The sequence below is a fragment of the Ochotona princeps genome, chromosome 8 (assembly GCF_030435755.1).
Source record: "Ochotona princeps isolate mOchPri1 chromosome 8, mOchPri1.hap1, whole genome shotgun sequence".
NCBI classification, from domain to species: Eukaryota; Metazoa; Chordata; class Mammalia; order Lagomorpha; family Ochotonidae; genus Ochotona; species Ochotona princeps.
In genome coordinates this window covers 73,197,118-73,211,026 of record NC_080839.1, presented here as the reverse complement: position 1 = coordinate 73,211,026, position 13,909 = coordinate 73,197,118, and the positions used below count along the sequence as shown (strand labels likewise).

General features: G+C 42.3%; 1 protein-coding gene across 3 annotated transcripts in view; it reads right to left on the bottom strand.

Moving 5' to 3' along the window:
- The window catches only part of NBAS (NBAS subunit of NRZ tethering complex), a 376,509-nt gene that overhangs the window by 276,601 nt on the left and 85,999 nt on the right, over positions 1-13,909 (bottom strand). For all 3 annotated transcript variants that reach the window (XM_058668260.1, XM_058668259.1, XM_058668261.1), the window contains 5 exons: positions 10,854-11,005; positions 9,276-9,416; positions 8,952-9,030; positions 2,449-2,553; positions 1,959-2,095 (listed from right to left, as the gene is read on the bottom strand). In XM_058668260.1, coding sequence (XP_058524243.1) covers positions 1,959-2,095; positions 2,449-2,553; positions 8,952-9,030; positions 9,276-9,416; positions 10,854-11,005 — 614 coding nt within the window. The remainder of the gene's footprint in view (positions 1-1,958; positions 2,096-2,448; positions 2,554-8,951; positions 9,031-9,275; positions 9,417-10,853; positions 11,006-13,909) is intronic.

Below are 13,909 nucleotides of genomic sequence, written 5' to 3'. Positions count from 1 at the left end.
CCACAAGTCACCTAACAAGGCCAGTACTTACTAAACCCACGCTCATAACACAAAGCCACACAATCGCTCTTTGCTCACAGCAGCTCAGAAACAAACTGCATCTATGGAACTGAATTTTTATTAGGCAACTAATCAGCTTTTCAATTTCAAAGAGGAGAAAAACACTCAGGTTTCCCTTAAGAATCAAATCAAAATGAACACAATGTCCCAATCTTTTCATAATTATTTCATTATCTTGCCTACAGTTTAGGTGATATTTCATTACAAATGACAAAATTATGGTAGGACTAGAATATGTAATAAAATTGCTTTTAGCAGACTCAATTCTTCACAACTTGGAAGAGCAAGACAAGGAATGTCAACAAAGTTTATAGACAGTAAACTCAAAAGCAGAAAACAAAACTGAGGTACTTCCTAAATGAGTCATATTTACTAATGGGCTGGCACACTGCACGTGCAAGATGTCACCAATGGCTGTCCTGTTCTTTTCCCGCCTCTACCTTTTACCAGCTGATCTAAGTCAGCTACACTCTGCATCTCTTCTCCCAGGGGCCAATCAGGCCCATCTCTGCACTATGTACTAAGGCAAATGCATTCTCTTCATTCTAAGACCACCAATGATAATAGTTACCATTCAGGCACAGTAAGTATGACACACACCACAAGCCAGTTACCATGAACTTAAAAAGCAATGCTAGGGGGCCTGGTACAATAGCCTAGTGGCTAAATCTTTGCCTTGCATCAACCAGAATCCCATACAAATGCTGGTTTATGTCCCAGCTGCTTCACTTCCCATTCAGCTCCCTGCTAGTGTCCTGTTAAGGCAGTGCAGGATGACCCAAGGCCTTGGGACCCTGCAACCACGTGGGAGGCCCAGGAGTCGCCTGCCTCCAGACTTCAGACTGGCTCAGCTCCAGCTGCTGCAACTACTTAGGGAGTGAACCAGCAGATGGAAGATCTTTTCCTCTTTCTCTCTTCTGTGTGTAAATCTGCCTTTCCAATAAACAAGAATAAATCTTAGAAAAAGGACAAAGCAGTGCTAGTACTAGTCTAACGAACGGTGAAAGCCGAATTTTCATTTCGCATTTGCCTTCATGTGTCTACAAATCCATATGGAGAAAAAATTTTAAAGGAAAGTAAAACCAAACAACCCTGGTCCCTGGATGAATAACCCAACATAACCAGAACTATACTGTAACTTTGAAATGGTACACCTAATTCTAAAAGATATTGCTACACTAAACATTGCTCTTAACTGAAAAACAGTATATATCAAGCATGTAATAGGACAATAATGGATTTAAAAAAATCTAAAACACAGAAAAACTCTGTTCACCTAAGGTGATCTTACGCTAGAAACATTTTAAATTTAGGATCATTTAAAAGTCAGTAGGTGATGGACTTATACTGCTAATGAAGAATTATGCTATTATAGTAATGAAGGGGAAATCAGTGGAGCAAGAGGGATTTGGGGAGGGAGTAAGGAAATCCCAGAGCCTATGGAATTGTATCCGAAACAAAAAATGTCAGTTGGAAACAATCTTAAATAGAGTAGATTAAAATGACCACTAAGGTTGTGATGGTGCCTAGGAGGCGAGCATCCTGTATCAGGTGCCTGCAATCCAGTCCCACATCTGCTTCCAACCCAGCTTCCTGCTGCCGTGCAGCGTGGCAGGCAGTAAGCAATGGCCCAAGCAGCTGGGTTCCTGCCGCTCCCGTGGGAGACACATGTGAATTCTGGGCTCCCGGTCTCAGGCTGACCCAGGGCAACTGGGAAGTGAACCCAGTACACAGAAGATGTGTCTCTCTTCATTCTCTCTGCCTTTCACTCACTCTGTTTTATAAATGAAAATATTTTAAAATAAAATTATTTCTTTTAAAATAAAAAGTAATCAGCATGAAGCAAAAAACTGTTACTCCTGTGAACAGATAAAATTCCATTAAAAATGGTCACATACCAAGCTTCAGGAAGCAAAACAGAATACTCGTGCGGTGAAGTGGTCTCCGGAAAGTTGGAGAGAATTGCAAGGCGATGAGGAAGAAGATCAGAGCCGTGGTAAGTAAACAGAATTTCCAGGGCTTGAACATTATTTTCCTGTAAAACAGACAAAGGGCGGGTTTCTAACGTGAAACTTACAAATAAATACATGATCTCATGAAATTCCAAAACTAGCAATTTCATGCAGTTCTGATGTAAAATATTTTCAAGTAGGCCAATTTCTTCTAATCTGTGTGACATGTCTCAGTCGAATGGTTCAAAAATTGTTTCTAAAACTCAGAATGTCAAATAAAATTTTTAGCAACATAACTATTTTATCTACACCTATCAATGCTATAGCATAAAATTAACAGTAATTCTATGGTAGATGCAATAACCTTAACTACACAATTTAAAGATTTATGAAGCATCAATTGGCATAATTATTTTATTTAGAGAAAAGAAATTACCCGAGCATAAGTTCTTGCTGAGAGAACAATATTCTGATTTCTGAATTTCCTGAAGAATTCTGCATCGTATCTCTGTTCCGAAGCAGGAGGCACACCTAGGATTTCCTGAGGAAAGGCAGCAATGTCCACAGAAGCCATTCAGATTCAGAAGACAAGGAAATATTTACAATCTGTACAACTCTGTTTGCCTAAATAATTAAGGCCTGAATTAATTTAATTTCAACTATCTCCTTTTAATTGAAGTACTATATCTGCATTCTTGTCTTTATTTGAAAAAAGACCATATTCATAAATACTATCAATTGTAAAAGAAAATCTGCAAGTAAATGAAACAAGCAGAAAAAATCAAGTGAATTACACTAGAATAATCCAAATTAACCACCTGGTAAGAACAAATAAGTAACAGTTCACTGTGGTCATGGAATATGAGAACCTGTCACCTGCACATGAAAATTTTAGGTTAATCTTAGTATTCATAGTAATACATGCAAAATGTAAACCAAATCTCTCATTCATTTAGCAAATACAACTAATAGGCAACTACTCTGTGCTATGAGTGCTGTAACAGGAACTGGAGATACACTGACCAATACACTTTCATGGCCTGCCAGGTAGCTTACAATCTAGTCTGAAAATGAATCCAACTTTGTAATATGTAATATTTTATATATGTATGTATATATAAATATATACATATATTTGTGAGGCAACAGTGAAATTTGGACATGAGTGAGCATATGATGATATAACATTCCTACCTTTTTGAGAAATACAACATATTAGCAATCTCATCAGTTGAAAACACATACTTTAGTTTTTATAAATAAAATTATATCTAAACGTTGCATTAAGATATTGAGGTGTGCAACACTATGGGGCACCAGGTTAAGCCACCCTCATTGACGCCAGCATTCCATATTGGCAGGGATTTCAGTTTCCAATCTAGCTCCCTGCCAATGTGCCCAAGTACTCAGGCTCACGTCACTCACACAGAAGACTAAGATGGAACTCCTGGCTCCTAAGTTACAGCCCAGTGCATCCCTAGTGACCGTGTTTACTCGGTGGTGAACATTCAGATGAAATATTCGATTCGATTCTCTCCTTTTCCAATCTAGCTCCCTCCTTTTTCCATCTCTCTCTCTCTAATTCTGCCTTTCAAATGAATAAAACTTAAAAACTATAAATAAAGTACTCAAGTGAAAGAAAAGGCAGGAGTGAGAAGTTGGAAAATAAAAGAAGCAATATTGGCAAAACACTGAAAAAAAAATGAAATTGACCAACGAGCCTATTAAGGTTTATCTTAACATTTTCTGTACTATTATGAGTTATTGAAATTTTTAACAAGAAAAATTTGTTGACACAACAAAATTTAAATGGATACTTAGCGTTATTCCTAAGTGTTACCAAATTTCCCTAGAAAGCTTTCTTGTCCAGTTTGTTCTTTGTCCCACCACTTTCATTCTTCCTACAGTGCCAACATCCTAGTCCCCAGCAGTGAGTCGATGCTGAAACACTCCTTACTTTCCTTGACACTATTAGGTAAGAAGTCCCTCCGTTTTGGCCCCTCAACCAAAACTTCAATTTTACCTACATCTGCACTAATAGTATTTTTCTTCCCTCCATTTACAACAGAAACATTTTTCTGAAAAACTCCTCACAACTCTACCCATTCTGAATCCCATTTCTACTCCATTGCGACAAGTATCCCTTTTATATTCAGTAAATTCCTCCTCACCACCCCACTGATTCATTCCTTATTAACGCTCATGTAATTCCCTAGAGCCCTCTCCAGCCATCATCATCTTCTCTGGGGGGGCTGCAGGAGGGAGCGTCTTGCTAGGATCCCGATCCCAGCCACCATGTACTCATGGTGAGCTGGGCGTGGGCCCACCTGGATTCAGGGACTGCTTCCTTTCGGGTGAGTACACCGAGGGGGGGGAGTCTCCGGGACTGGGTGGGTCCGGGGCCAACCCACCACCCTCATTGGGCGGTGGGCGGGATTGGGGTGGGGCGCAACCTTGGGCCTGCGGGTTTAAACTTCAGCAGCCAGGAGGCTGCTGGGGGCTGCAGAAGGGAGCATCTTGCTCGAATCCCGATCCCAGCCACCATGTGCTCACCAATGCTGAGCTGTGAAATTGGTAATGGAACGGAATGTACTGGGCAGGACTGAGCAAACCTTAGCCTACAAGCAAAAATAGAAACCAGCATGGAGCACAGGTAATACCGAGCTAGGCTCTTGCACCTACTGGTCCTCAGAGCAACCACGGGCAGGTGCGTGATTTATGGCTAGGAACAGGCCCAATTGGGGAGGTAAGGGGACACCCTAACTGGGTTGAGGTTCCCATCAAGGGGCGTGTGTGCTGGAATGGGGGCTGCATTCTATCTAGGAAACAGCTGTAGTCACCCGAGGCACTAGTGTGGGCTGGGATTGGATGCACCAGGCCAGTTCAGACCCCAACACCATCTGGTGTCATGGAGGACCAGGGTAGACGTGGGACTGACTAGGCTGGGTCTCAACCCCTACTAAGCCATGTGTGAGCTGTATGTGGGTACGGACGAGCCAGGCTGGGCTGAAACATCAAACAACAAGAACCAGAATGGGGTGAAAGCAAGCCAGGAAAAGCCACTGTTCCTGCTAGGACATGAGGTGAACTGAAAAGGGCTGGCTCAAGGACCCACTGGTATGCGCAAAATCTGACATTGGGAGAGGTTCTGATGGAGGAGCCTGGGCAACTCCTCTGGCACGACACAGTCCCTGCAGGTAAGCGCAAGAAACATGATAGGAAACAGCCCAGAATAGGCCATGGAAAGTTTCCCACTGGCACACATTCGGCATGGGTCAGGGGCAGACCAGGCTGAATCAATTCATGTCATCCACTGGCAAATCCGATCACCAGAACAGAGTGTGGGTTGAGCCGGGTTTGGTCGCGACAAAACCAGTACACACTATGGAATGGCAGGGTGAGGTTGCCTGTACTGGATTTGACTGCAGCACCCAACCAGCACACGTGAGATCCAGGAAGGGAGGGGCAGAGCAGCGGGGGGATTAAGGGGCTGGTCCCCTCGCCAGACAGCTACTCCCAATGGAGAGTGTGGGCTGGGATGGGGACAGATCAGACTAAGCAAGGCTGCAACACCTGTGCGCTGCACGTGGACTAGATCAGGGAAAAGCCAGGCTAGGCGGATTATTCCTGCTGGTGCAAGCATAAATTAGAGTGGGTGAGGGATGTTTGGGCCTAGCCACAGCATCAACTGGCAGAAGCTGGCACTGGGGACTAATTCTGTCAAGTCAAATCACAGAACCACCTAAAGAGTGCATAAACCGGGACTGAGAGAGACCTGGGAGGGAAATAGTGGGTTCCCCCTTCTTGGGTCACTACTCCCGCGGGAGGGCATGAAAACTAGGACGGGGGCTTGGGTGGCTAGACAGAGAGGCACTCAGAAACATCCGTGAGGGTTGGATGGTTGAGTTGGTTAGATGGAACTAAGCTTTAATGCCCATTGACAAGTACAAGAGCCAAATGGGATGGGGAACACACTGGTCTTCTGCTACACATACTGGCAAACCAGGGTAGGGGGCGGGCCTGGTGGGGGTTATTGTGGGTCGCCCCGACTAGGCTGTAGCTCCCACTGGTTGATGCAAGGGCCGAGTGTGTGCTGGGCAGGGCCAGACTGGACTGCAACACCCATGGGTTCCAGTGCAACTCGGGACTGAAAACAGAACCAGCCCAGCAATTGCAACCACCAGCTGATCGGGGTGATGGACTGTGCCGGGCCCTGTGCTTGCTGGAACATACAAGAATCTAGTCTGGGAATACCTCAAAGTTTCTTTGGAGATCTCCCCAATCGAACTGCTGGACTCAGAACTCTAACCAAGAAAAGACAGAAGACAGAACAGGTCAATCGTTCATCTCAGTTATATGTTGGCAGCAAAATATGGGGCAAACGGAGACTTTATGATGGACCATATCAATCAGTGGACGACCTCATCAAGCGAAACTGGCAGCGATTCATAACTGGAGAACTATTAAAACCACTTGAGCAAATATCTCAGAGCATGCCCCACATCTGGGACTTGGGGTGGGCGGGAAACCGGGTGGGGCTTCTCCCACAATATCCCCCTTTGCCTCGGATATATGATGGAAACAATATGGACATAACAGTATTACCCACTTCCCTATACCCCCTGAACCTTTTTTTTACCGTAATTAACTATGTAAACATTGTCAACAACAATACAATAAAATAAATTTAAAAAAAAAAATCTTCTCTCTTCCCCTCCACAAAAACACTTCTTGAAAGAGCTGCAGTCTCTTTATTCTTCCTTGCTTTCTTTTACCTCCTTAAACTAACTTAACCTCAGACAAAAAATCAACACAATTTCTTACACAGCACAGGATAGTTTCAAACATGGCCACAAACTATCCTAAACCACTTCCCCCACCTTTATTCTGTACCACTCTCTTCCTCCCACGTAGTCCAGTTATCCTAACCAGTCTGTCTTCTCGTAGCATGTCATATTCCTTCATGCCACTAAGCATTTAAGCAACACATTAACTGTAAGCATGGGCTAGTAATCACAGGACTTGGTTATGAATTCTTGTTTCCTATCAATTTGGACAAATCACTTATCTTTGAAAAAGCAGAAAACAGTTCTCGGTTCGAGGGACTGCCAGGAGATCATGTGGATAAAGAACGTAAGACAATAAATGGACAAACAAGGAATCTTCACTGCTGGGGTCCGTGCAGTGGGTGTGGATGACACGAAGGTGTGAAGAGAACAGTCACCCTGTGCGGCAAGGCCCGGGGGAGCTTCCAGCTGTCAGGCAAGGCCCAGTGGAAGTCTCTCTGACCACCTTGATGCTGTTTCACCCCCTGGTTGCATGGAAACTCAAGCACCCCACTAAGAATTCTGTAATCTATTGAGGCATTGTTTGCCCCTGAGATGGTTTTTGCAACCGATATGAACTTGAGAGTTAATGTCACTGATAATGTCTTTGTGAGTGGGCCTTTGACAATTTACACACAGGAGCACAATTAAGCCCATGCAATTTTTGGATACCTTATTGGGTACTTAACCATTGCCTCAGAATTTGGTCCAGACATGTAGCACTCCTTCTGGGAAGGGACTTGAAAATATCCTAAATATTAAGCCAAGTGATGGGAGTGAGAGCTGAAACTGCTATAGCAATACAGTTATTGTTATCTCAAAGGCTAGCCTGTCTTTGCAATTTTTTGGAGCATAGAAAATGTAACTGTTTTAGCCGCTTTTATGATTTTTAGCTAGAAGAATTAAGGATGCTTTTATTAAAGAAAAATGCTTTTGATTATTGTTTCATTGTTTATGGGGTTGTAGAGTCTATAGTTGTAGAGGGATTTATCATTCGAAACTTTTGTTTTAGATTTTACCTTTTTTCCCTTGTAACCTATTTTCCCATTAAATAATGGGTAAATTGTAGAAATGGAAATGTGGTAGGAATGTACTACTGATTAGCAGGTAATCACATCTGCCTTGGCCTTGCAGTCCTGGCTGTTGCTCCATGGCTACTGCTCAAGAATAAATAATGGCTTGCCTTGAAGAATATGAATACAGTATTTTGCAGAATTATCTTTAGGGGCACTTGCTTAGCCGTGAAGTGCAGACAGAGTGACCAAATGTCTGTACATGCCCCCTTAGTCTTGAAGTAAAAATAGAATAATTAGCTGTTTGTGTAGAAGCCTGTGAGGAGTCTAAGTAAGAAGGACAGCTTTTTCTTGGGCTGTTGTGAGAATGCACCAAGCGTCACTGTCTGTGTCTTTCTTTATCGCTGACTTCTCGCACCCTTCCCGAGCTCTGAACTCGGCTGGAGCTAGACTCCGGCACTTTACCAATATTTTCTAATCACTATAAGACAATCCTCTTTTATTAATTTGTTTAGAAATATTTCAATTATCCTGGCCAGGCAGCCTTCTAAAATTCCTATGTGATCTTAAGAACTAAACATCCCCGCATTCTAGAGATGGGCAGAACACTACTAGGAACGACATTTCTTGAGAACCTGCTAGTACCAGCACTAGGAGCTGAGAAACGGATGTCCATTGCAGGGAAATGCAACCCAGAACACCTGAAGAGGCCATGTTGCTTCCCCTATCAGAAACACCACATGAGTCAGGCAGAAAAGCAATCCTGCGCTACTGAAAAGCCCAACATCAGTCAAGTTGAACTCTTTTGTAAATTACTAAAATAAAAAGTCAAAACTACTCATCTTACTGGAAACATTATTCTGAACACAAATGGACTGATGAAGTAAATGCATTTCCATTCTGCAGTCTAGCAAAATAACCTTTAGGATCCAAGAGCTCTAATTTTAACTGAAACTTAAATCAAGAAATTGCCTCTAAAGAAATTAAATTTTCTCCACATCAATAGCTGTAAAGACCAAGAATATCAGGCATTAGGGCAGCCATGACATTTATGACAGATCAAATGAAAAACCATTAATGTGATTAAAATTATCCTTTACCTCATATGTTGCAAGTCGATCTAAGTAGGTTAATAATTTCAGTCTACAACGGCAAAGTTCCTTCTGTTCCAATGTCAACCTGTTTGGAATAATTGTATCAAGCCATTCATACAGAAGTATCTTCCTCCAGAAGTTAAAGCAGAATGAACACAACATTATATTGAGTCCCAAAACCATGGAACAGCATGTAAAAGCATAAGAGTAAGATAGTATTAAAGGCATTTAAGCTGAAATCATTTAACATAATTGTCACCGGTGAGGAACAACCTGAAATAAGAGGTTACCTTAATGAAATTATCCACTGAGCAGTGAGAAGTCACCTACTTGGCGAAGTTCACGGATTTCAGCAGCGCCCGCCTCTTCTGGAGCTCCTTTTCCTTTCTCTCCTTCGCTGACTCCTCCTCAAGTGGGGAAAGCTCCTCATAAGAGATATTTTCAATGTCTACCTCGCCAGGTAATGTAAATCTGTACCCAAAAAAAGCATAACGGTTTTGTGAAATCACTCCTCCTTTTTTGTTTTTTTGACTGATTCAAAGACTGATTTCTGCAGACAGAAACAACTAATTATTTAGGTCAGTAAAAATCGTCGTCATTATACACAAAGTGATTGGATTCATTATGTTCAGACTTGGCAAAAAGTCCTCAAAAACAGTCACAGATAAATAAATAAATAAGAATTAAAAAAAAATCTTTAAGAGTTACAAAGAAGGAAAGACAGAGAGACAGATTATCCACCCATGCTGGCTGGAGCCGGGCCAGAGTGAAGTCAGAACCCAAACACTTCATCAGGATCTCCAAGAGGATGCAACGGCCCAAGCCTTTGGGCCATCCCGCCTCTGTTTTCCCAGGTGTGTTAGCAGGGAGCTAGATCAGAAAAGAGCAGCTGGGACTGGAACCAATGCTCCAAGGCCATGCTGGCCCTGCAGGTGGCACATTAACCAATTCACCACAGTGCACACCCCACAGATAAAAACTATAAATCGAGAAAATAAGTTATTTAGGAAAAAAGAAAAGGTTTTATTCACCTCACATAAAAGAGTCTATGCAAAAAAAAAAATTGCCCACAGTTTACAATTTGAATCATTTCTATTTATGGTCGTAATACAGTGAGTAATGTCACTCTCATCTAAATTATTTGTCAAGTACACTAGCATATTTATATATCAACAGAATTTCCAACTGTCTGATGAGTAACGATGCTTAACAACAAAAAAAAAAGTTCGTATTGTCACCCTGACACTGGAAGGATGTTTCAAAGTTTACGAGGTGGGGCAAACACTGTAGTGTACCATGCTAAGTCACTGCCTGAGATAACGTCATCCTATCTGGGCACCTGTTCAAGTCATGAGTGCTCACCTTCTGATGCAGCTCCCTGCTGATGTGCCTGTGGAAACCACAGGAAAATGTCCCAAGTGCTTGGGTCCCTGCGCTCATGTGGCAGATCCAGAAGCTGCTCCTGGCTTTTGGCATGACCCAACACTGCCAGGCCTTTACAGCCATTTTGGGGACTGAACCAACAATTACAATCTCTCTCTCTTTTGCTTTCTCTCTCTAATTTTGTCTTTCAGATACACAAAGTAATTCATTGAAAGAAAAAAAGTCCATGTGTTATTTTCACATAGTTTCAAGGTACATAGTTAAATCACTTCATGGAATTCTGAAGAGGGCAATCCCAGAAGGAACATGAGGCTCAGAACCACCTAAGGTGGTTCTTTTAAACAGGAAGCCAATGCAGCTAAGTGTCTCATGCCCTCGTTTAGAACTAGTCAGTCTCAGAAAAGGTCTGCAGACCTCATTGTACCCTCAGCACCTCAGAACCTGCAGTGCATTCAACAAGGCGCACTGAAGCAATGATCAACTTACAAATCATTTCCATATTAAAACCATCCTTCTAAAACCAACCTGCCATCATCGGTGCCCGTCCCTATTGCTACGAGAGCCTCCAAGTCTGTGCCCTTCAACCCATATTGCAACAGTTCTTTTGCAGCATCCACATTTTCAGGAACTCTTTCCAAACATTCATGGAGAACCCAGGACCGCTTCTTTATTTTGCTCTAAATGTAAACAAAATTGTAAAAAGGCATTAGGAACCCATGCCACGTTAGAAGTTGAAAACCTGCCTTCTAGAGTCACAGAGGTAGATGGAGGACTCATCCCTTACTGCTGGAGAAGCTCCGTATCAAACAGCTGGTTCCCTAGAGATAATGACAACTGCATTCAGGAAATGGATTCCAGCTGCTTCCTTTCTTCCTCTCATGAGCCACAGGGACACACAGAGTTCAACAGTCCGTTTTGAAAATGAAGACTTCTTTCCTACCTTCTCATAACTGCATTTGATTTGCGTTTTTGGCTACTCAACAGAGTAGAAAATACAGCAAAAAGATATATCACACTGTAATAAGCAGATTGAAGTTTGAAATACAGTATCTGAAGCAGAGCACATTGAAGTGGTACATTGCATCTACTTGTATCAAAGATGTATCATCGTATGGTACCAATAAATGAATCACAAAAAGTATCAGTATGCTGCTGTTTGGAACGGCCACGGCATAACGTCTGCCACAAATCCATTCAAAATTCCCAATTTGCCCTCTTGCTAGCAAGAGCTTTTAGAAGCACAAACTGGAATGTGGATTTAATTCATACCTTATGTTCTTTTGTATATTTCATCCTATCAATTCCTTAATCAGATCACTGTCCCCTTTCCACATCTGTAGCATATTTAAAACTACAGTCTGAGTTACTAAAGAATAACAGCTGGGACACTGAAGAAGTCCCTTGTTCCTGGCAGGATATGCTACCACTACACACCTTTCTGATCACATGTCCTACGTCCTGTCATGAAATACCAGCTCCAACAACTGCATGACTAACAAAGCCCCTTTATGCATGAATGCTTACTGGATACAACTGAGTACCTGGCACTTACTAGGCATGAAGACACAGCAGTGAGTAAGATGCAGTCGGGGCTGATGTTGCGGTACAGTTAACTAAGCCCAAGCCTGCAACACTGGTAATCGCACTGTGGATCAGCAGGTTGAGTCCTGGCTGCTGTGCTTAAGCTCACTGCTCACGTACCTGATAAGCAGAGGAAGATGGCCCAAGTTCTTGGAGCTCGGCCATGCACATGCAAAGCACTTAAGTTTCTGGCTTGTGCCTTTGGCTTGGCTCAGCCACTGACTTTGGCCGTCATTTGGGAAATGAGCCAATGGCTCAAAGATCTCTCAGTTCAATGCTCATCATCTTTTAACTTGCTCACCGTTAGTCTTACTGAGAATACATCTATCTCTGCTAACTATAGGACTACTTGGAATCTCTTCACATTCATGCTTAAAATATCTTTGCTACATGAAGCCATCCAGAAGCCTCAAGTCTACAACGATTGCTACTTTCACTGGGCTCCCTGTGTCATCTGCCGTCTTCTCCATAGTTATATGCATTGGAAGCTTGCAGCTCCTCTCTGCACTAAGAGTAGTAGCAACATTTTGGCAACTCCTCTACCCCTTCACACTCCTACCGCAGTGCTTTCACTCCTCAATCACTAAGTAGTAAATATTCCCTATTATCAGAAAGATTTCTGCCTTTGCATCTTTACCACTTAGAGTCTCTCGTGGAACTGTTCTTTCCTGTGTTCCAAAAAAACAAATAAATGGCCATACATAAACACAGTGCTCTATATTATAAGAGAAGAAAGGAAGATAACAGATTCGGTATCCCAATTTTCTAAAGAAAGCAGAGAACAACTACAGTTTATACTCTAGTTTCAGATTATATTTTTGCTTTAAATTACTTTCGTACACTTTTTTTCTCAAAATGCCTTCTATTTTGCTGGATTTGTTTAAATTTTTCGAAAATGTATTTATATAAAGGGAATATATTTCATATATGCAGTTTTAAAGGAAAGAAATTATCATAAAATTGTCCCAACATACAAGAGTGCCTTTCTTTCTAAATATCAGATTGAAAATTCCAGTCCTTTAAAAGTATGTCACGAGGGCCAGTATGGTGGCACGGTAAGCTGATCTTTCACCCCGTAGTACCAGAATCCCATATGGGCATAGACTGTGTCCTGGTTGCTCCACTTCCAATCTAGCTCTCCTCTCTCCTACAGCCTGAACAGCAGCAGAAAATTGGAGAATGCAAGACCTGGAAGAAGCTCCTGGCTGGCTTCCAGATTCCAGATTCAGACCAATTCAGTTCTGGCCACTGCAGCCATTTCAGGGAGTAAACCAGTCGATGAAAAATCTGTCAAATCTGCCTTTCAAACAAAAATAAGTAAATCTTTTTTTTTAATATCCTCCATCCGTTTGATTCACTCCCCAGGCAGCCGCAACTGCTGGAGTTGAGCTGATCCGAAGCCAGGAGTCCAGGACCTCTTCTAGGTCCTCCAGGCAGGTGCAGGGTCCCAAGGCTTTGGGCCATCCTCGACTGCTTTGCCAGGCCACAAGCAAGGAACTGGATGGGAAGCGGGGCGGCTGGGATTAGAACTGGTGCCCACATGGGATCCCGGCACATGCAAGGCGAGGACTTTAGCCGCTAGGCTAAAGTAAAATATAAAAATACAACTTTATATTAATTTTATTTTTTATATAAGTAAATGTAAAATACAAGTAAATCTTTAAAAAAATGTAATGGTCAATTCATTAGAAAGAAGTACAAATTTTAAAAAGAGAAGAATGAAAAGAGAAAGAAAACCTAATCCTGAGGCTCACAGTATTCTGAGATGATTCTGTAAGAGTCCTTGTTCTGCTGCTTTCCCTCCTCTTCCCACCCCACCCCGGTATCCATCATTGAAGACACAGGAAGAAGAAATTCACCTGTAACCTACGAAGAAGGTTCTCACTAGAAATTTAATGTGCCCCAGCACCTTGAACTTGGACTTCTTGGCCTCTACAACTGAGAGAAAGAAATGCTTGTTTAAGCCATTCAGTCTGCGTAAGGCCTAACTGAATAAGATG